Genomic DNA, 21,113 nt, shown 5'->3' with positions numbered 1-21,113 from the left:
CACCCCTACCCCTCCATTCTAACTAGAATCAGGACACCACTACCCCTTTATTCTAACTAGAATCAGGAGAACCCTAGCACTTCATTCTAACTAGAAGCAGGACACCCCTACTCCTCCATTGTAACTAGAATCAGGACACCCTTAGCACTTCATTCTAATTAAAATCAGGACACCCCTAGCACTTGATTCTAACTAGAAGCAGGACACCCCTACCGCTCCATTCTAATTAGAATCAAGACACCCCTACCACTTCATTCTAACTGGAATAAGGACACCCCTAGCACTTCATTCAAACCAGAATGAGGACACCCCTACCGCTCCATTCTAATTAGAATCAAGACACTCGTACCACTTCATTCTAACTGGAATGAGGACACCCCTAGCACTTCGTTCTAACAAGAATCAGGACACCCCTACCGCTCCATTCTAATTAGAATCAAGACACCCCTACCACTTCATTCTAACTGGAATAAGGACACCCCTAGCACTTCATTCAAACCAGAATCAGGACACCCCTACCGCTCCATTCTAATTAGAATCAAGACACTCGTACCACTTCATTCTAACTGGAATGAGGACACCCCTAGCACTTCATTCTAACAAGAATCAGGACACCCCTACTCCTCCATTCTAACTAGAATCAGGACACCCCTACCCCTCCATTCTAACTAGAATCAGGTCACCCCTAGCACTTCATTCTAACAAGAATCAGGACACCCCTACTCCTCCATTGTAACTAGAATCAGGACACCCCTAGCACTTCATTCTTACTAGAATCAGGACACCCCTAGCACTTCATTCTAACTGGAATAAGGACACCCCTACCCCTCCATTCTAACTAGAGTCAGCACACCCCTACCCTCTATTCTAACTTCAATCAGGACACCCCTAACACTTCATTCTAACGAGAATCAGGACACCCCTAGCACTTTATTCTAACTAAAATCGCAACACCCCTACTGCTCCATTCTAACTAAATTCAGGACACCCCTTCCACTTCATTCTAACTGGAATAGGGACACCCCTACTCCTCCATTCTAACTAGAATCAGGACACCCCAACCCCTCCATTCTAACTTCAATCAGGACACCCCTAACACTTCATTCTAACTAGAATCAGGACACCCCTACCGCTCCATTCTAATTAGAAACAAGATACCCCTACCACTTTGTTCTAACTAGAATCAGGATACCCCTACCCCTCCATTCTAACTAGAATCAGGACACCCCTAGCACTTCATTTTAACTAGAATCAGGACACCCCTACCCTCCATTCTAACTGGAATCAGGAAACCCCTACCCTCCATTCTAACTGGAATCAGGACACCCCTACCGTTACATTCTAATTAGAAACAAGAAACCCCTATCCCTCCATTCTAACTAGAATCAGGACGCCCCTAGCACTTCGTTTTAACTAGAATGAGGACACCCCTATCCTCCATTCTAACTGGAATCAGGACACCCCTACCCTCCATTCTAAGTGGAATCAGGACACCCCTACCCTCCATTCTAACTGGAATCAGGAAACCCCTACCCCTTTATTCTGACTAGAATCAGGACACCCCTACCCTCCATTCTAACTAGAATCATGACACCCGTACCAATACATTCTGACTAGAATCAGGAAACCCCTAGCAGTTAATTCTAACTAGAATCAGGACACCCCTACCCTCCATTCTAACTAGAATCAGGACACCCCTACCCCTCCTTTCTAACTAGAATCAGGACACCCCTATCCTCCATTCTAACTGGAATCAGGACACCCCTACCCCTCCTTTCTAACTAGAATCAGGACACCCCTACCCCTCCTTTCTAACTAGAATCAGGACACCCCTACCCCTCCTTTCTAACTAGAATCAGGACACCCCTACCCCTCCTTTCTAACTAGAATCAGGACACCCCTACCCCTCCAGTCTGTTACTACAGTAGAAACCCCACCCCTGTGGTTCAACACTATTCCTCCAGAACTTTATCCACTCTCTACTGTAGAAAGGACTTTTATTTGAAGTTGTAGGGCTCAGTGGGAACATGAGGGTTCTTTTTCGGACTGACCCTTTCCTCTTGTGTTTCCAGGAGGACGTCCAGGTGGAGACAGAGATCAGATTGATCAGTACGATGATAACAATGGTGAGTTTCTGTCTTCATTGTTCATGAGTATGGATACTAAATGTTTGTGGTCTCACTGTGTCTGTGTCTGAGTGCAGAGACCACTGCAGAGGTGGGGACCATTGCTGGGATTGCCAGTGCTGTTGCTATGGCGCTGGTTGGAGCAGTGAGCAGCTACATCTCTTACCAAAAGAAGAAATTCTGCTTCAGCATTCAACGTGAGTGGAAAAACCTTTATAAAACACACATCATATCACACCACTCTGAAAAATGACAACATGATTAAAATGTTTTCAAAGGGTTTCATAGCTGGATAGATGTTTTTATAAATAGAATAGCTAGGGCTGCAAGCAGCACTGAGGGGCCCTCGCACCCCTGTATGTGGGAGTGTGAGAATAATAGGGTGTAAGCAACACCTGCTGTGTGCTGCAGCAGAACACAGACAGTGTGTCAGTGGTCCCAGGACTGTTATTGTTACTGTAAAATAAGAAAAAAAAAAACAGGACCTTACATGTGAAAGATGCTTCTGCTTTCTCACAGTAAGTGGCGCATTGGCAAAAACATATAAAACACATTTAAATGTGTAGAGGGGCAGACCTTGATCCTACATGTGACATTTGAAGGCAGTCAGATGTTTGCTATGAGACTTGCACCCAGGGCCCAAAACTAACACTCGCCTCTCGCCAATTACGGGTAGATTTTGTCTCTGGCTGTTAAATTTTTAAGACCACTCGCCACTCTGGCGAGTTATTTTTTTACCAGCGAAAAATTCATTTTTTTGTTACTGGAGAATGATGCTGGTATCAGCTGGTTTCCTGGCAGAGTAATGTGTATTTCAGGCCAAGACGACCTTTGGTCACGTAAGTGTGACGGTCATGACATCATTCACAGCGTGCTGAGGTGGATAGCTGGTTGTTACTGTACTTGCTTGTAGAAGAAGTAGTAGTTAGTAGTTGCTGCTGCTGCCCCTACCCCCCAGTCTCATCCACCGGCTGCTAGTAGGCATTTCTTGGAGAGATGGTGGGCTAATAGCTCATGTATCATAGATCATCTTATGTCTCAACTGTCCAAAGAAGGCTGAAGTTAGTGATTTAGGTAAAATTCCTTACTGAAAGATTCTTTTTGCACTGTAGTAAGAATACTACAGAATTTATTAACCCAAATATTACACTTACGTTTTGAAACAGTTATTCATATTTAAGCGTACAGTATTGCTAGTATTAGTGCATACTATTAAAATACTGATTGAGAATCGCATACAAGACCCGGATGACATGTTAAATAATACTGATAACAAATAACAACACTTAAAAGCTGTTTTTATTTTGTTGGCTGGTAAAATATCTGCCTGGCTGGTACTAAATTTCACTTACCAGCTAGCAGTGGAAAAGTTAGTTGTGGAAACTAACTAACCAATCTTTACCACTATAGTCCAATCTTTACCAACATAGTCCAATCTTTATCACCATAGTCCAGTCTTTACCAACATAGTCCAATCTTTATCACCATAGTCCATTTTTTATCACCATAGTCCAATCTTTATCATCATAGCCCAATTTTTACCACCATAGTCCAATCTTTATCATCATAGCCCAATCTTTACCACCATAGTCCAGTCTTTACCACAAAAGTCCAATCTTTACCACCATAGTCCAATCTTTACCACAAAAGTCCAATCTTTATCACCATAGTCCAATCTTTACCACCATTGTCCAATCTTTACCACCATAGTCCAATCTTTACCACCATAGTCCAATCTTTATCACTATAGTCCAATCTTTACCACCATGGTCCAATCTTTACCCCCATAGTCCAATCTTTACCACCATAGTCCAATCTTTATCACTATAGTCCAATCTTTACCACCATGGTCCAATCTTTACCCCCATAGTCCAATCTTTATCACCATAGCCCAATCTTTACAATCATAGTCCAATCTTTACCACCATTTTCCAATCTTTACCACTATAGTCCAATTTTTATCACCATATTCCAGTTTTTTCCACCATAATCCATTCTTTACCATCATTGCCCAATCTTTACCTCCATATCCCTATCTATACCACCATTGTACATTCCTTACCATCATAGCCCAATCTTTTCTGTAATAGTCCAGTCTTTACCACCATAGTCCAGTCTTTACCACCATTGTACATTCTTTACCATCATAGTCCAATCTTTACCAACATTGGCCAGTCTTTATCACCTTAGTCCAGTTTTTACCACCATAGTCCAATTTTTACCATCATACATCAATCTTTACCACCATAGTCCAGTCTTTACCAGCGTAGTCCAATCTTTATCACCATAGTCCAATCTTTACCACTATAGTCCAATCTTTACCAACATAGTCCAATCTTTATCACCATAGTCCAGTCTTTACCAACATAGTCCAATCTTTATCACCATAGTCCATTTTTTATCACCATAGTCCAATCTTTACCACCATAGTCCAATCTTTACCAACATTGGCCAGTCTTTACCACCATAGTCCAATCTTTACCAACATTGGCCAGTCTTTACCACCATAGTCCAATCTTTACCAACATTGGCCAGTCTTTACCACCATAGTCCAATCTTTATCACCATAGTCCAATCTTTATCACCATAGTCCAATCTTTAGTCCAGGCTTAATGTGCCTGGAAACCCCCCAAAGTGAGGCATCCAGGAGGCATTGTGATCAGATGCCTTATCCACCTCACCTGGCTCCTTTTGATGCGACGGAGCACTCCTAGTTTCGTTCCGATGTCTGAGCTCCTCCGCCTATCTCTAAGGCAGATCCCAAACACCCTCAACATTTTAGCCGCTTATATCCACGGTCTCATTCTTTCAGTCATTACCCAAAGTTCATGACCACAGGTGAGGGCTGGGAGGTAGATTGACTAGTAAATCGAAAGTTCAGCCTTCTGGTTCAGCTCCCTCTAAACCACAATGGTCCAGCACAAAGCCCACAAAACTGCTGATGCTGCACCAATCTGCCTGTCAGTCTCACGCCAATACGATACAGCCATTGATTAGTCTGTGGTGTGGTTTGTATATTTTTTCTTCATGAAACTAAAACGCTGGGTAAATGTTGCTAATAGAGTTGTCTATAGAGAGAATAATGGAGCAGTGCATCTACACCACTTAGTGATCAGCCATCATGCTGCAGCAGATGTCTGAGGACCAATCAGTGCTTCACCACAGGAAGTTTAACATCACTCATGATGGAGAAACTTCTCTGAGCCATCAGACATCTTTGTCTCTTCACTGTTCCTCTCTCATGGTCTTACAAGACAAATATCCAACTGTCCAGCCTCACAGAAGACATAATGAAGAGCATTAATCATAGTTCAGTCAGGACCACTTTGTAAAGGAAGACATGATTCCTGGTCATAAATATTTGTCCTAACTAGCAGGTATTAACTAGCACTTATTGATATTGTTTCTATTTGGTGGTGAGGCTGTTCTGAGTCAAAACCTCGTTAAAAAATCCATCACTGTCACAGGGGTACATAGGACACGGACTAGTTTTATGTCAAATACAGGTGTTAAAAGTGCATTTGAACAGCAGGTTTACTGTATTTATGGAAGCTAACCGTGTGTTTCTGTTCTCAGAGTCTCTGAACACTGACATGGTGAAGGCTGAGAACCCTGAGGCGGTGGTCGCCACCGAACCACAAGGTAAACAGCTTTACTGATGAACGTCTATTCAGTTTAGTTTAATGTTAGTGACTGATGAACGTCTATTCAGTTTAGTTTAATGATAGTGACTGATGAACGTCTATTCAGTTTAGTTTAATGTTAGTGACTGATGAACGTCTATTCACAGTTTAGTTTAATGTTAGTGACTGATGAACGTCTATTCAGTTTAGTTTAATGTTAGTGACTGATGAACGTCTATTCAGTTTAGTTTAATGTTAGTGACTGATGAACGTCTATTCAGTTTAGTTTAATGTTAGTGACTGATGAACGTCTATTCAGTTTAGTTTAATGTTAGTGACTGATGAACGTCTATTCAGTTTAGTTTAATGTTAGTGACTGATGAACGTCTATTCAGTTTAGTTTAATGATAGTGACTGATGAACGTCTATTCACAGTTTAGTTTAATGTTAGTGACTGATGAACGTCTATTCAGTTTAGTTTAATGTTAGTGACTGATGAACGTCTATTCAGTTTAGTTTAATGTTAGTGACTGATGAACGTCTATTCAGTTTAGTTTAATGATAGTGACTGATGAACGTCTATTCAGTTTAGTTTAATGATAGTGACTGATGAACGTCTATTCAGTTTAGTTTAATGTTAGTGACTGATGAACGTCTATTCAGTTTAGTTTAATGTTAGTGACTGATGAACGTCTATTCAGTTTAGTTTAATGATAGTGACTGATGAACGTCTATTCACAGTTTAGTTTAATGTTAGTGACTGATGAACGTCTATTCACAGTTTAGTTTAATGTTAGTGACTGATGAACGTCTATTCACAGTTTAGTTTAATGTTAGTGACTGATGAACGTCTATTCACAGTTTAGTTTAATGTTAGTGACTGATGAACGTCTATTCACAGTTTAGTTTAATGATAGTGACTGATGAACGTCTATTCACAGTTTAGTTTAATGTTAGTGACTGATGAACGTCTATTCACAGTTTAGTTTAATGTTAGTGACTGATGAACGTCTATTCACAGTTTAGTTTAATGTTAGTGACTGATGAACGTCTATTCACAGTTTAGTTTAATGATAGTGACTGATGAACGCTCTATTCACAGTTTAGTTTAATGTTAGTGACTGATGAACGTCTATTCACAGTTTAGTTTAATGTTAGTGACTGATGAACGTCTATTCACAGTTTAGTTTAATGTTAGTGACTGATGAACGTCTATTCACAGTTTAGTTTAATGTTAGTGACTGATGAACGTCTATTCAGTTTAGTTTAATGTTAGTGACTGATGAACGTCTATTCAGTTTAGTTTAATGTTAGTGACTGATGAACATCTATTCAGTTTAGTTCAATGTTAGTGACTGATGAACGTCTATTCAGTTTAGTTTAATGTTAGTGACTGATGAACGTCTATTCAGTTTAGTTTAATGTTAGTGACTGATGAACGTCTATTCAGTTTAGTTTAATGTTAGTGACTGATGAACGTCTATTCAGTTTAGTTTAATGTTAGTGACTGATGAACGTCTATTCAGTTTAGTTTAATGTTAGTGACTGATGAACGTCTATTCACAGTTTAGTTTAATGTTAGTGACTGATGAACGTCTATTCACAGTTTAGTTTAATGTTAGTGACTGATGAACGTCTATTCACAGTTTAGTTTAATGTTAGTGACTGATGAACGTCTATTCACAGTTTAGTTTAATGTTAGTGACTGATGAACGTCTATTCACAGTTTAGTTTAATGTTAGTGACTGATGAACGTCTATTCACAGTTTAGTTTAATGTTAGTGACTGATGAACGTCTATTCAGTTTAGTTTAATGTTAGTGACTGATGAACGTCTATTCAGTTTAGTTTAATGTTAGTGACTGATGAACGTCTATTCAGTTTAGTTTAATGATAGTGACTGATGAACGTCTATTCAGTTTAGTTTAATGATAGTGACTGATGAACGTCTATTCAGTTTAGTTTAATGTTAGTGACTGATGAACGTCTATTCAGTTTAGTTTAATGTTAGTGACTGATGAACGTCTATTCAGTTTAGTTTAATGTTAGTGACTGATGAACGTCTATTCAGTTTAGTTTAATGTTAGTGACTGATGAACGTCTATTCAGTTTAGTTTAATGTTAGTGACTGATGAACGTCTATTCAGTTTAGTTTAATGTTAGTGACTGATGAACGTCTATTCAGTTTAGTTTAATGTTAGTGACTGATGAACGTCTATTCAGTTTAGTTTAATGTTAGTGACTGATGAACGTCTATTCAGTTTAGTTTAATGTTAGTGACTGATGAACGTCTATTCAGTTTAGTTTAATGTTAGTGACTGATGAACGTCTATTCAGTTTAGTTTAATGTTAGTGACTGATGAACGTCTATTCACAGTTTAGTTTAATGTTAGTGACTGATGAACGTCTATTCAGTTTAGTTTAATGTTAGTGACTGATGAACGTCTATTCACAGTTTAGTTTAATGATAGTGACTGATGAACGTCTATTCAGTTTAGTTTAATGTTAGTGACTGATGAACGTCTATTCAGTTTAGTTTAATGTTAGTGACTGATGAACGTCTATTCACAGTTTAGTTTAATGTTAGTGACTGATGAACGTCTATTCACAGTTTAGTTTAATGTTAGTGACTGATGAACGTCTATTCAGTTTAGTTTAATGTTAGTGACTGATGAACGTCTATTCACAGTTTAGTTTAATGTTAGTGACTGATGAACGTCTATTCACAGTTTAGTTTAATGTTAGTGACTGATGAACGTCTATTCAGTTTAGTTTAATGTTAGTGACTGATGAACGTCTATTCACAGTTTAGTTTAATGTTAGTGACTGATGAACGTCTATTCAGTTTAGTTTAATGTTAGTGACTGATGAACGTCTATTCAGTTTAGTTTAATGATAGTGACTGATGAACGTCTATTCACAGTTTAGTTTAATGTTAGTGACTGATGAACGTCTATTCACAGTTTAGTTTAATGTTAGTGACTGATGAACGTCTATTCACAGTTTAGTTTAATGTTAGTGACTGATGAACGTCTATTCACAGTTTAGTTTAATGTTAGTGACTGATGAACGTCTATTCACAGTTTAGTTTAATGTTAGTGACTGATGAACGTCTATTCACAGTTTAGTTTAATGTTAGTGACTGATGAACGTCTATTCACAGTTTAGTTTAATGTTAGTGACTGATGAACGTCTATTCAGTTTAGTTTAATGTTAGTGACTGATGAACGTCTGTTCAGTTTAGTTTAATGTTAGTGACTGATGAACGTCTATTCAGTTTAGTTTAATGTTAGTGACTGATGAACGTCTATTCAGTTTAGTTTAATGTTAGTGACTGATGAACGTCTATTCAGTTTAGTTTAATGTTAGTGACTGATGAACGTCTATTCACAGTTTAGTTTAATGTTAGTGACTGATGAACGTCTATTCACAGTTTAGTTTAATGTTAGTGACTGATGAACGCCTATTCACAGTTTAGTTTAATGTTAGTGACTGATGAACGCTATTCACAGTTTAGTTTAATGTTAGTGACTGATGAACGCTATTCAGTTTAGTTTAATGTTAGTGACTGATGAACGTCTATTCAGTTTAGTTTAATGTTAGTGACTGATGAACGCCTATTCAGTTTAGTTTAATGATAGTGACTGATGAACGTCTATTCAGTTTAGTTTAATGATAGTGACTGATGAACGCCTATTCAGTTTAGTTTAATGTTAGTGACTGATGAACGCCTATTCAGTTTAGTTTAATGTTAGTGACTGATGAACGCCTATTCAGTTTAGTTTAATGTTAGTGACTGATGAACGTCTATTCAGTTTAGTTTAATGTTAGTGACTGATGAACGCCTATTCAGTTTAGTTTAATGTTAGTGACTGATGAACGCCTATTCAGTTTAGTTTAATGTTAGTGACTGATGAACGCCTATTCAGTTTAGTTTAATGTTAGTGACTGATGAACGCCTATTCAGTTTAGTTTAATGTTAGTGACTGATGAACGCCTATTCACAGTTTAGTTTAATGATAGTGACTGATGAACGCTCTATTCAGTTTAGTTTAATGTTAGTGACTGATGAACGCCTATTCACAGTTTAGTTTAATGTTAGTGACTGATGAACGCCTATTCACAGTTTAGTTTAATGTTAGTGACTGATGAACGTCTATTCACAGTTTAGTTTAATGTTAGTGACTGATGAACGCCTATTCACAGTTTAGTTTAATGTTAGTGACTGATGAACGCCTATTCACAGTTTAGTTTAATGTTAGTGACTGATGAACGTCTATTCACAGTTTAGTTTAATGTTAGTGACTGATGAACGTCTATTCAGTTTAGTTTAATGTTAGTGACTGATGAACGCCTATTCAGTTTAGTTTAATGTTAGTGACTGATGAAGCTCTATTCAGTTTAGTTTAATGATAGTGACTGATGAACGTCTATTCAGTTTAGTTTAATGATAGTGACTGATGAACGTCTATTCAGTTTAGTTTAATGTTAGTGACTGATGAACGTCTATTCAGTTTAGTTTAATGTTAGTGACTGATGAACGTCTATTCAGTTTAGTTTAATGTTAGTGACTGATGAACGTCTATTCAGTTTAGTTTAATGTTAGTGACTGATGAACGTCTATTCAGTTTAGTTTAATGTTAGTGACTGATGAACGTCTATTCAGTTTAGTTTAATGTTAGTGACTGATGAACGTCTATTCACAGTTTAGTTTAATGTTAGTGACTGATGAACGTCTATTCAGTTTAGTTTAATGTTAGTGACTGATGAACGTCTATTCACAGTTTAGTTTAATGTTAGTGACTGATGAACGTCTATTCACAGTTTAGTTTAATGTTAGTGACTGATGAACGTCTATTCAGTTTAGTTTAATGTTAGTGACTGATGAACGTCTATTCAGTTTAGTTTAATGTTAGTGACTGATGAACGTCTATTCAGTTTAGTTTAATGTTAGTGGGCTGATGATCTCATGATTTGGGTCTCAGTGCTGACACAAATCTCACGTGTGGGCGGCCTATTCTGCGGCGTATCCCTATTTGCCAGCGAGTTTTGGATTGCTGGCTCAGTCACTCCAGATGCTCCAGAAGTTGTTCTTCAGCTCACATCTTAGAAATTTGAGGGCACCAGCAGACTATCATTTTTGCGTTACTTTGACTGAATCACCGACGCTTTATTAAATCTAACTTTTGATTAAACAGGTCTATCTGTCAGTGCAGTAGTAGATGTTGTATTGTTTCGTACACATACGTGTTTTATCAGTTTTTTCAGCCACTTCAGGTGTTGTCCTTGCTTTGTACGTAAACTACGCCTACGTCATCAGCTAGTTCACTAGCTCAGCGGTAATATAGATGTCTGTCACTCAGGAGACTGGGGTTTGTGTCCCGCTATTTAATAATTAATGATGTCTGGTTTCTTTTTTGAAATGATTTTCTGGAATAAAAAACTGCTAAATAACTACTGAATTCTGAACTGTTTGTACTTTAGTTAACAGTCTGAGCCCCTTTACTGGGCAGATGACTACTCAGTCAGTGTGTACTGGGCACATGGGCGACAGATAAGACCGCATTCATCTATGGCACTCACACTAGGCAATTTGTGCTTGTACTGTGTTAAAGCCATTTGACCCACCTCCCCTGTCCCCCCCTTGGCCTGCACTCACACTGTCCAGCGTATCCAGGCCTGAGCACGGATACGTCACACATCATCACAGAATGTATCAACTAATATTACCTAACAGCCTAATAATACACTAAATATTGTTGTTTAAGCTGTAAAATAGCAGCTGATTTATACGACAGCTGATCTGGCATCAGGGTTTTTTTACCTGACCTGGGATCTGTACGCTACATTAACAGAGCCCAGTGAGGACACAGAGAGGGGTTCATAGCGTTTTTATCCCAGAAAAATCATTTTAAAAAAGAAACCATACAGACATCAATAATTGAACCCTGGTCTCCTGAGTGACAGACATCTATATTACCGCTGAGCTAGTGAATTAGCTGATGATAGTTTATGTACAAAGCAAGGACGACACCTGAAGTGGCTGGAAAAACTGATAAAACACGTATGTGTTATCTACTACTGCACTGACAGATAGACCTGTTCAATCAATAGTTAGATTTAATAAAGCGTCGGTGATTCAGTCAAACTGATGCAAAAACAATAGTCCGCTGGTTTCTTCAAATTTCCCAGACATGAGCTGAACAAAACTTCTGGAGTATCTGGAGTGACTGAGCTGTCACTCCAAAACTCGCTGGCCAATAGGGAAACGCCTCAGAAAAGCCCTCCCACACATGACGTGTGCCAGAACTGAGAGCAAAAACTCAAGAAATGCAAACAAAGGATCAGGCAGTGCAAAAGCAAAACCGAGGAGCTAGAGCAAAAGTCTGAGCACTGAGAGAGAAAAACAGGAACTGGAAACAAAAAGATAGATGTCCAACATTCAGAGACTAATAATTTGGTTGCTATTTCAAATTTGTTCTCTTGATGTGAAGATTTTTTTGCTTGGATCACATTTTTTTGTTCTCAAATGCTAAGTTTTGTTTGATACTGAAAAAGTTTTGTTTGAATCTTGTTGACACAAATCTCCTTCCATAGATTTTTTTCATTTCTATTTTCAACTGAAGAATCAGTTAAACAAACCGACCAGGAGTGCAGGATGTTAGATCTGAGCTCAAGCAGACTTTTAGAACACAGAGGAAATCTAAGAACCAGGAGGCAGGTTTGGATGGAAAGACTGGAGACAAACCTGAGACTGAGGTCCAGAAGTCTGAATGTTAGAGACAGACTGAGTTTTTTTTACCAATAATGACTCCATACTTTTATGAAGCACCCTCTGATTGAGGCCCGGGGCCCGGGGCCTGGGTCCCTACCCTAAAGCATCCCTAATGGTCCTGTTTTTTGTCTTTGCAGTCCAGCAGACCCTCCTGGAGCCAGCCAATGCTGAACCCCCGACTGAGGAGAACCCCGTCTAATACAAACCACAACAACAACAACACACCTACACCCCCCCCCCCCCCACCACCACCACCTCCACCCCCCACCACCACACAGACATGCTGCAGTACCAGCATCCTCCTGTATCACCTCTGTGTTGATCCTGCAGCCCCGTGCTGCAGAGGATGATGGGATTTGTAGTCCTTTAAGCCGAATGTGAACTGATTGCTCTCCTCAGCTGTAAACATGACCGACCGTGTGTGAAACTTTGCCAAACATTTGTGTAAATAGTCATTTATTGTTTCCTGTTTGAACGCCACTGATAGAGCCGGTTAATGCGTCGTCGTCGTTAGCCGGAGCGTTGATGTAGCATTTAGCTCGCCACAAACACGCTGGCGTTTGGAAAAGAGATGAGTGTTTGTGTCTGAGAGATAGAGCGTCTGTCAGTGGTCTGGATTAGCTCAGTGATTGGTTGATTGGATTTTAGAGATTAGCAGCAGAGCAGAGCGTGATAAGTGAAGGAGTATTTAAGGATTGGTTTAAAGAGCTGAACTCTACTGTGACTCGCCCTGGCTTCTCTACACTCTCACTTCAAGGAGTTTTTTTGTTTTGTTTTGTTTATTTTGTTTTTTTTTTTTTTTATGTGCACATTTTTGAATCCAAAATGTCTGAATTCCTGGATGGATTGGATCTTACTGGTGAATTTTAATGTGTGAATTAATGCAGAAACGATCATGTTAGAGTAAATTAAAGCTCCTGTTTGCTCTCTGTGTCCCAACAGCATCAGACATCACTGGACGCCGCCGTCTCTTACATTTGGAATCCGCTGCTGGTAAATTTCAGTTTTTCCTTGAAGCAGAGGTTTTTTCACCAGTCCCACACCGGCCCCTGTCGCCGTCTCACTATGGCGTCTCCTGTTGTTGGCACACGGCTGTAAACTCATATGAAGTTATTGAGAATTCCTTAAACCTGTAAAATGTGACATTTTGATTCCGTTTTTAGATTCTGTTTATGAGGAGGCCATGATCAATGATGATTCTGTTTATTAAACTATTACTGGAAGTTTAATGGCGTTTTGCCCTTATATGGGCGTTGCCGTTAGCCTTTAGGGATGATAAATAGCTGAGATAGAATAGGGGTTGTCCCACCTGATGGCTGATTACGTCTGTTGCGTAATTTGTTGCTGCCCCCATCGTCCTCGTACCTTCATGTACAAAGTTGCCTTATTCACCTTTGATCTTTTTGCAGTGAACTAAGGCATCTGAACATTTCTGTCTACTTAACCTGTGACTTTTTATAGTGTAAATATCTCAACATTAAAAATAGACTAGGTTGTTTTTTCAATTAGCCTTTAACAACGATGCCTAATGAAGGAAGCCTGAACAAGATTGTTTCTCACGTGAACTGGCGTCTTTGTGAAAGGCTGACCGGCTCAGTGGGAGGAGCGAAGAGCTCAAAAAATAAAAATGCTGAAATTTTAGAGAAAATCCCGCCTGAATAATCTCTGAATTTAATTTAATGCCAAAAGAGTCTCAACAGCTAATGTAGCATAAAAACATAGCTAGCTTAACCGGTTTCACTTTGATTGATTGAAGCTTAAAAATGCACTTTTCTGTCCGTTAAATGAAATTAATCTTCATCATAATAAATGAAGTATGAATGATTAGCGTTGGAGAAAATCAGGCAGTTTAAAGGCTCATGGAAAGGCAGTAACCATATGAAATGTGACTTAAAGATAATACGAGCTACTCTTATTCCTATTTTGCTTTGTTGTGTTAGCGTTGAGTTGTGTGTACAGAAGAATTTATCCTTATCTTATTTATATGGTGGTTAATTAAGCTTACAAGACTGAGATTCTCTACAAAGATGATCCCTTAAAAAATACTCTCAATTACTGATGCCCAAAGCACACATTAAAAAAGCTAAAGACAACAATTAAAGTTATCCTGTGGAGTTTCTCTGTTTTTTAAAAAGTGTCCACTAGGGGCAGCCTCCTGTAGTGAGTCAGTTCCCATAGAGTGCCATGATAAAACGGCCAAACTCACAGCAGGAAAAAAACAAGTTTACTGTTGATTTATGATCAATTATTTGCTAACCCCTTTGTCTGTTTAATGTTTGGTGCACATATGCACCAATTATAAAAATTAAGTTTTGACTTTATTGATTGTATTACCTGTTTCTTACCTATATTTCTAAACAGGGCTTTTGGCCCACACTATCTCGTTTTTTTTATTTGGTACTTGATCCAAAATTGATATAAATGGTGCTAAGATTCATGGCTGCAACTGTCTTTAAGACTCTGAAAAAACTACTTCCTGATTCATGGCGAACAATCCACAAACATAATAGCGTTGCCTACTGAAAAGTAAATTTCTCCAAAATGTAATAACTTTAAAATTTGCAGAGGTTTATCAAGTTTCTTAGAGAGTAAAAATTGCTGGCTTTAAAAAAAGTGATAATTTCCCACAAATATAATATAAATATGAGAAATGAATGTGATGGTCATTATTGTCTGTTGTAGCCTCTTTTTAAATGCCAGAGGGTCCTATTTAGTCAACTAGAAAATATAAGAAAAAAGAGCTCTGAGCAAACTATAAGTAACTTGCAGAAAACATTGTTTACACCACCAATTTGATTGATTGTTATGATTAAAATAAAATCCTCAAAAATAATTTTGAGTATCAGGAAGTTTGCATCTTGAATGCTTAACCCCTTAAAGCCTGTTGTATCATTTTTGATACATACTTTTATGATACCTCTATCTAATGAATATGATCAATAAATTACTAAAAAAAACTTCTGAATACAATCTGATAAATGATAAAAATGCCCTCAAGTGGATTATTAGTTATCAAAAACCACCTAATGTATCAGTAAGATACAAAAAATATATATGTTAAATTTTATGGAAATTTTGATGTTTTTTAATTTCAGTAGAAAGTGAAATAAACATTTCAGTTCCAAAAAATGAGAATTTTCTGGTTATAATTTGTGTTCTCAGGCTTTAATGGTTTAAGACTCAGTAACTTGCATTTTTAGGACGAGATATCATTTTTGACAAGCCAGCATGGTCTTTTCCGCTCTATGGACCTTACCAGTATTTGGACCAGAGGAACCCCTCTGAGGGTTTTTTCAAGACCAACCTCTTGAATTTGGCAGAATTTTCCAAAATTTTCTCTCCTTTTCTTTCCAAAATTTTGATTCATGGCTCTACCAGTGTTTTGAGAAGCTAAAAAGCCAACTTTCTGTTTCATGGCGACCACTGAATAGCCCTGCAGATGTTTTAGGAGTAGGCCCCTGCACTTTATGGATTGCAGATTTGTATTATTTTTGTGGGAACTTGTGTTTGCAGGTGTTACATGTGTGTTTGTAGACTAAAGGTCAATTCCCAAATAAAATAAATAAATACACGTCTGCAAGCGCCCTGGTACATCATTCAACTTTTGTTGTTACGTCCACTAGCCTTTATTCCTTTTGGTGAAATTGTGAAAGCGTGCATGAAGCATGACCTAAACCAGGACTGTGTAGGATGCTTCTCTGTAGCAGCAGTGTAGCAATAAACTCCACAGGGTACCTTTAAGATTACTCTGCTATCATTGGCTACCTTCATACAGTTCAATGGTATGACTGAATTGAAAACTTGCACTTTAAAACCCAGTATTTGGAATTTGTTCCATCAAAGGAACAGTTAAATTAAGATTTTTGTGCAGTCACCAAATGTCTGCCTAATGGCCTAATGTGTGATAACATACTGCCAGTAGAATAAAAACCAGAGGGAAGAAGAGAAGATGTGAATTTGCTGCCACATACTGACTGAGATTCTAAGCGTTTTAAAGATGTAGACCTGTGCTTTAGCTGTGTAGATGCCATTAGCCGCCGTTAGCTTTAGGATCGTGTCATACTGAGTGCTTTTGGAGAGTTGTTGGTTGTACATATTGTTGTGAGCTGTTCTGTGTTTGTACTATTAGCCGAGCATCCATGTGCTCCTTATTAACCCTTACTCTTAGTGCGTGTTTACACTCTTCACTCACTCTTTTTACTCTTTGTACCTGACTTGACTTTTGCTAAAACCTTTGCTTAACTTTTTTGTAGATGGGTAGAGCTTCCTGTTGAGTGAGCTTGTTCCGTACAGCCAATTGGACTCGTGGAGTCCCGTGTGTCTATCCTGAGTGAGAAAGCTCTGATTTAGCAGAGTCTGAAATCATTCACAGATTTCTCTTTGGTCTGATATCCTACACATCTGTGGTTTTATGGCACTTCTCTGAAAACCAGACCCTAGGTAATGGGCTTCAGTGATCCTGTTATAAACATGCTGAATTCTGCTCTGATCATGCCATCATCAGCAGGGATGCCAAGGTTCTGAGACTCCAGAATGGAGCCAGAACCACAACTCTGTCTGTCTGAAAGCAATATTGGTGAGAGAGTTTATGTACCAGTTGATCCACGTCCCAGACCTCACTTTAGGTTGTGACACAAAGGTTAAGATTGAAGTAGAAAATGAGGAAAGAGTGTCCTCAGACTTGGCCTGGGAGCTTCCACATCCAGCTGGGAGCTCTGGTTAAAGCCTGTGACAGTTTAGACTGTTCAATATCTGATCATGACTCTGGCTGACCCCCTTTGGAGGTCTCCAGGATAAGTCCAGGAGGGAGGAGAACCTAGGGTAGACCAGAATTCACTGAAAGGATTAAATATCTTGTCTTGATTGAAGAACCTTAGAATCCCTCATGAAGAGCTGGAGAACATAGTTGAGAAGAAGCAAGATCTAGGTGGAGGAACTAAAGGATGGATGGATGCAGCAGTCTGTAGACGGTTGGACAGACTGATAGATGGACAGATGGATGCAGCAGTCTGTAGACGGTTGGACAGACTGATAGATGGACAGATGGATGCAGCAGTCTGTAGACGGTTGGACAGACTGATAGATGGACAGATGGATGCAGCAGTCTGTAGACGGTTGGACAGACTGATAGATGGACAGATGGATGCAGCAGTCTGTAGACGGTTGGACAGACTGATAGATGGACATCTGTCCATCTATCAGTCTGTAGACGGTTGGACAGACTGATAGATGGACAGATGGATGCAGCAGTCTGTAGACGGTTGGACAGACTGATAGATGGACAGATGGATGCAGCAGTCTGTAGATGGTTGGACAGACTGATGGACAGATGGATGCAGCAGTCTGTAGATGGTTGGACAGACTGATAGATGGACAGATGGATGCAACATTCTGTAGATGGTTGGACAGACTGATGGACAGATGGATGAAGCAGTCTGTAGACGGTTGGACAGACTGATAGATGGACAGATGGATGCAGCAGTCTGTAGACGGTTGGACAGACTGATAGATGGACAGATGGATGCAGCAGTCTGTAGACGGTTGGACAGACTGATAGATGGACATCTGTCCATCTATCAGTCTGTAGACGGTTGGACAGACTGATAGATGGACAGATGGATGCAGCAGTCTGTAGACGGTTGGACAGACTGATAGATGGACAGATGGATGCAGCAGTCTGTAGATGGTTGGACAGACTGATGGACAGATGGATGCAGCAGTCTGTAGACGGTTGGACAGACTGATAGATGGACAGATGGATGCAGCAGTCTGTAGACGGTTGGACAGACTGATGGACAGATGGATGCAGCAGTCTGTAGACGGTTGGACAGACTGATAGATGGACAGATGGATGCAGCAGTCTGTAGATGGTTGGACAGACTGATGGACAGATGGATGCAGCAGTCTGTAGACGGTTGGACAGACTGATAGATGGACAGATGGATGCAGCAGTCTGTAGACGGTTGGACAGACTGATGGACAGATGGATGCAGCAGTCTGTAGATGGTTGGACAGACTGATAGATGGACAGATGGATGCAGCAGTCTGTAGACGGTTGGACAGACTGATGGACAGATGGATGCAGCAGTCTGTAGACGGTTGGACAGACTGATAGATGGACAGATGGATGCAGCAGTCTGTAGACGGTTGGACAGACTGATGGACAGATGGATGCAGCAGTCTGTAGATGGTTGGACAGACTGATAGATGGACAGATGGATGCAACATTCTGTAGATGGTTGGACAGACTGATGGACAGATGGATGAAGCAGTCTGTAGACGGTTGGACAGACTGATGGACAGATGGATGCAGCAGTCTGTAGATGGTTGGACAGACTGATGGACAGATGGATGCAGCAGTCTGTAGACGGTTGGACAGACTGATAGATGGACAGATGGATGCAGCAGTCTGTAGATGGTTGGACAGACTGATAGATGGACAGATGGATGCAGCTGTCTGTAGATGGTTGGACAGACTGATAGATGGACAGATGGATGCAGCAGTCTGTAGACGGTTGGACAGACTGATAGATGGACAGATGGATGCAGCAGTCTGTAGACCGTGGACAGACTGATAGATGGACGGATGGATGCAGCAGTCTGTAGATGGTTGGACAGACTGATAGATGGACGGATGGATGCAGCAGTCTGTAGATGGTTTGACAGACTGATGGACAGATGGATGCAGCAGTCTGTAGACGGTTGGACAGACTGATAGATGGACAGATGGATGCAGCAGTCTGTAGACGGTTGGACAGACTGATGGACAGATGGATGCAGCAGTCTGTAGATGGTTGGACAGACTGATAGATGGACAGATGGATGCAACATTCTGTAGATGGTTGGACAGACTGATGGACAGATGGATGAAGCAGTCTGTAGACGGTTGGACAGACTGATGGACAGATGGATGCAGCAGTCTGTAGATGGTTGGACAGACTGATGGACAGATGGATGCAGCAGTCTGTAGACGGTTGGACAGACTGATAGATGGACGGATGGATGCAGCAGTCTGTAGATGGTTGGACAGACTGATAGATGGACAGATGGATGCAGCTGTCTGTAGATGGTTGGACAGACTGATAGATGGACAGATGGATGCAGCAGTCTGTAGACGGTTGGACAGACTGATAGATGGACAGATGGATGCAGCAGTCTGTAGACCGTGGACAGACTGATAGATGGACGGATGGATGCAGCAGTCTGTAGATGGTTGGACAGACTGATAGATGGACGGATGGATGCAGCAGTCTGTAGACCGTGGACAGACTGATAGATGGACGGATGGATGCAGCAGTCTGTAGATGGTTGGACAGACTGATAGATGGACGGATGGATGCAGCAGTCTGTAGATGGTTTGACAGACTGATGGACAGATGGATGCAGCAGTCTGTAGACCGTGGACAGACTGATAGATGGACGGATGGATGCAGCAGTCTGTAGATGGTTGGACAGACTGATAGATGGACGGATGGATGCAGCAGTCTGTAGATGGTTCGACAGACTGATAGATGGACAGATATGTGGTTGAATTGACTGATGGAGGACTTGATTGATGAGCGGACAGATAGACTGATACATTGACAGCTATCTATGGTTGGTCAGCTTGATTGTTAGATGGATGGATGGATTGATACACAGATGGATGGATGGATGGGTAGACCGATGCATGGACAAGATAGTTTGATGGATTGACAGTTAGCTGGTTGGATGAACTGATTGATCGTTTGATGGATGCACAGCTGAATGAAAAGACAGATTGATGGAAGGATAGATCCATCCATTGGACAGATAGTTGGACAGACTGATGGATTAATACCGTTGCTTTCACCTGGGAATACTCTCAGAACATCATGAATTCTTTGTTGATGACTGGATTCTTTTTCTAAGCTAACAGATTCCTGTCAGTCCATTCAAGAATATCACAAATCTGAAGGTCAGATGTGAGGAACAAAGCTGGCTTAGAAACTAACAACACATGGCACGGTCTTTGCATGAACAGTCACTGGTCCAGCGTCATCGATGCATAGGGTCTGATCAGTCACTGTACGTCAGCGAAGTGAATCTGTGAATGATCTTGGGTCTTTGCTCTTGGGTTCAGTGAGTCGACACTCTCATTGTCACGTGTTGTTGCAGATACTGAGGGAAGAGTATGTGTTGTATGAGCTGCTAACTGTAGTCTATTCAAAGACATGCTGCACAGCCCTACTTGAACACCATGCCCTGGTCTTCTCCCTGTTGCCTTGGAAAAGAAACCACTTCTATCCACGATCCTGCTCCCCTCAATGTCCTGAACCCTCCCAGCTGTAACTCTGTGTTCTTTCTAAGCTGGTTTCAGAGATCTGTCTGCTCCTGTCGGTGGAAAAGTACCGACCTGCTGACGTGGTCGAGGTGGATACGTTAGCTAAAAAGGATCTCAAAAGCTGCTTAGCTTCAGGTCAGAAACTGGTACAAATTCAAGACTATCAGCAGAAGCTCCCTTTTCTGAAGGAGTACCCAGTTCCTAGTCCTTTCCCTGGGTTTTGCTTGACCCAAATAGGCTAACCTGCTCTGGAGGATTGCCTGCTTTGTTCCACTGCTTACTTCAGAA

General features: G+C 40.3%; 1 protein-coding gene across 2 annotated transcripts in view; it reads left to right on the top strand.

The window, feature by feature from the left end:
- The window catches only part of cd99l2 (CD99 molecule-like 2), a 49,143-nt gene extending 35,115 nt beyond the window's left edge, over positions 1–14,028 (top strand). For both annotated transcript variants that reach the window (XM_041782482.1, XM_041782481.1), the window contains 4 exons: positions 2,073–2,126; positions 2,204–2,323; positions 5,703–5,768; positions 12,661–14,028. In XM_041782482.1, the coding sequence (XP_041638416.1) occupies positions 2,073–2,126; positions 2,204–2,323; positions 5,703–5,768; positions 12,661–12,722 (302 nt within the window). In that variant the 3' untranslated portion in view covers positions 12,723–14,028. The remainder of the gene's footprint in view (positions 1–2,072; positions 2,127–2,203; positions 2,324–5,702; positions 5,769–12,660) is intronic.
- The last annotated feature ends 7,085 nt before the right edge of the window (positions 14,029–21,113 follow it).

The sequence above is a fragment of the Cheilinus undulatus genome, unplaced genomic scaffold (assembly GCF_018320785.1).
Source record: "Cheilinus undulatus unplaced genomic scaffold, ASM1832078v1 Contig4, whole genome shotgun sequence".
NCBI lineage: Eukaryota > Metazoa > Chordata > Actinopteri > Labriformes > Labridae > Cheilinus > Cheilinus undulatus.
Note: the sequence above shows the minus strand (reverse complement) of the source record. Positions and strands in the feature narration are given on the sequence as shown.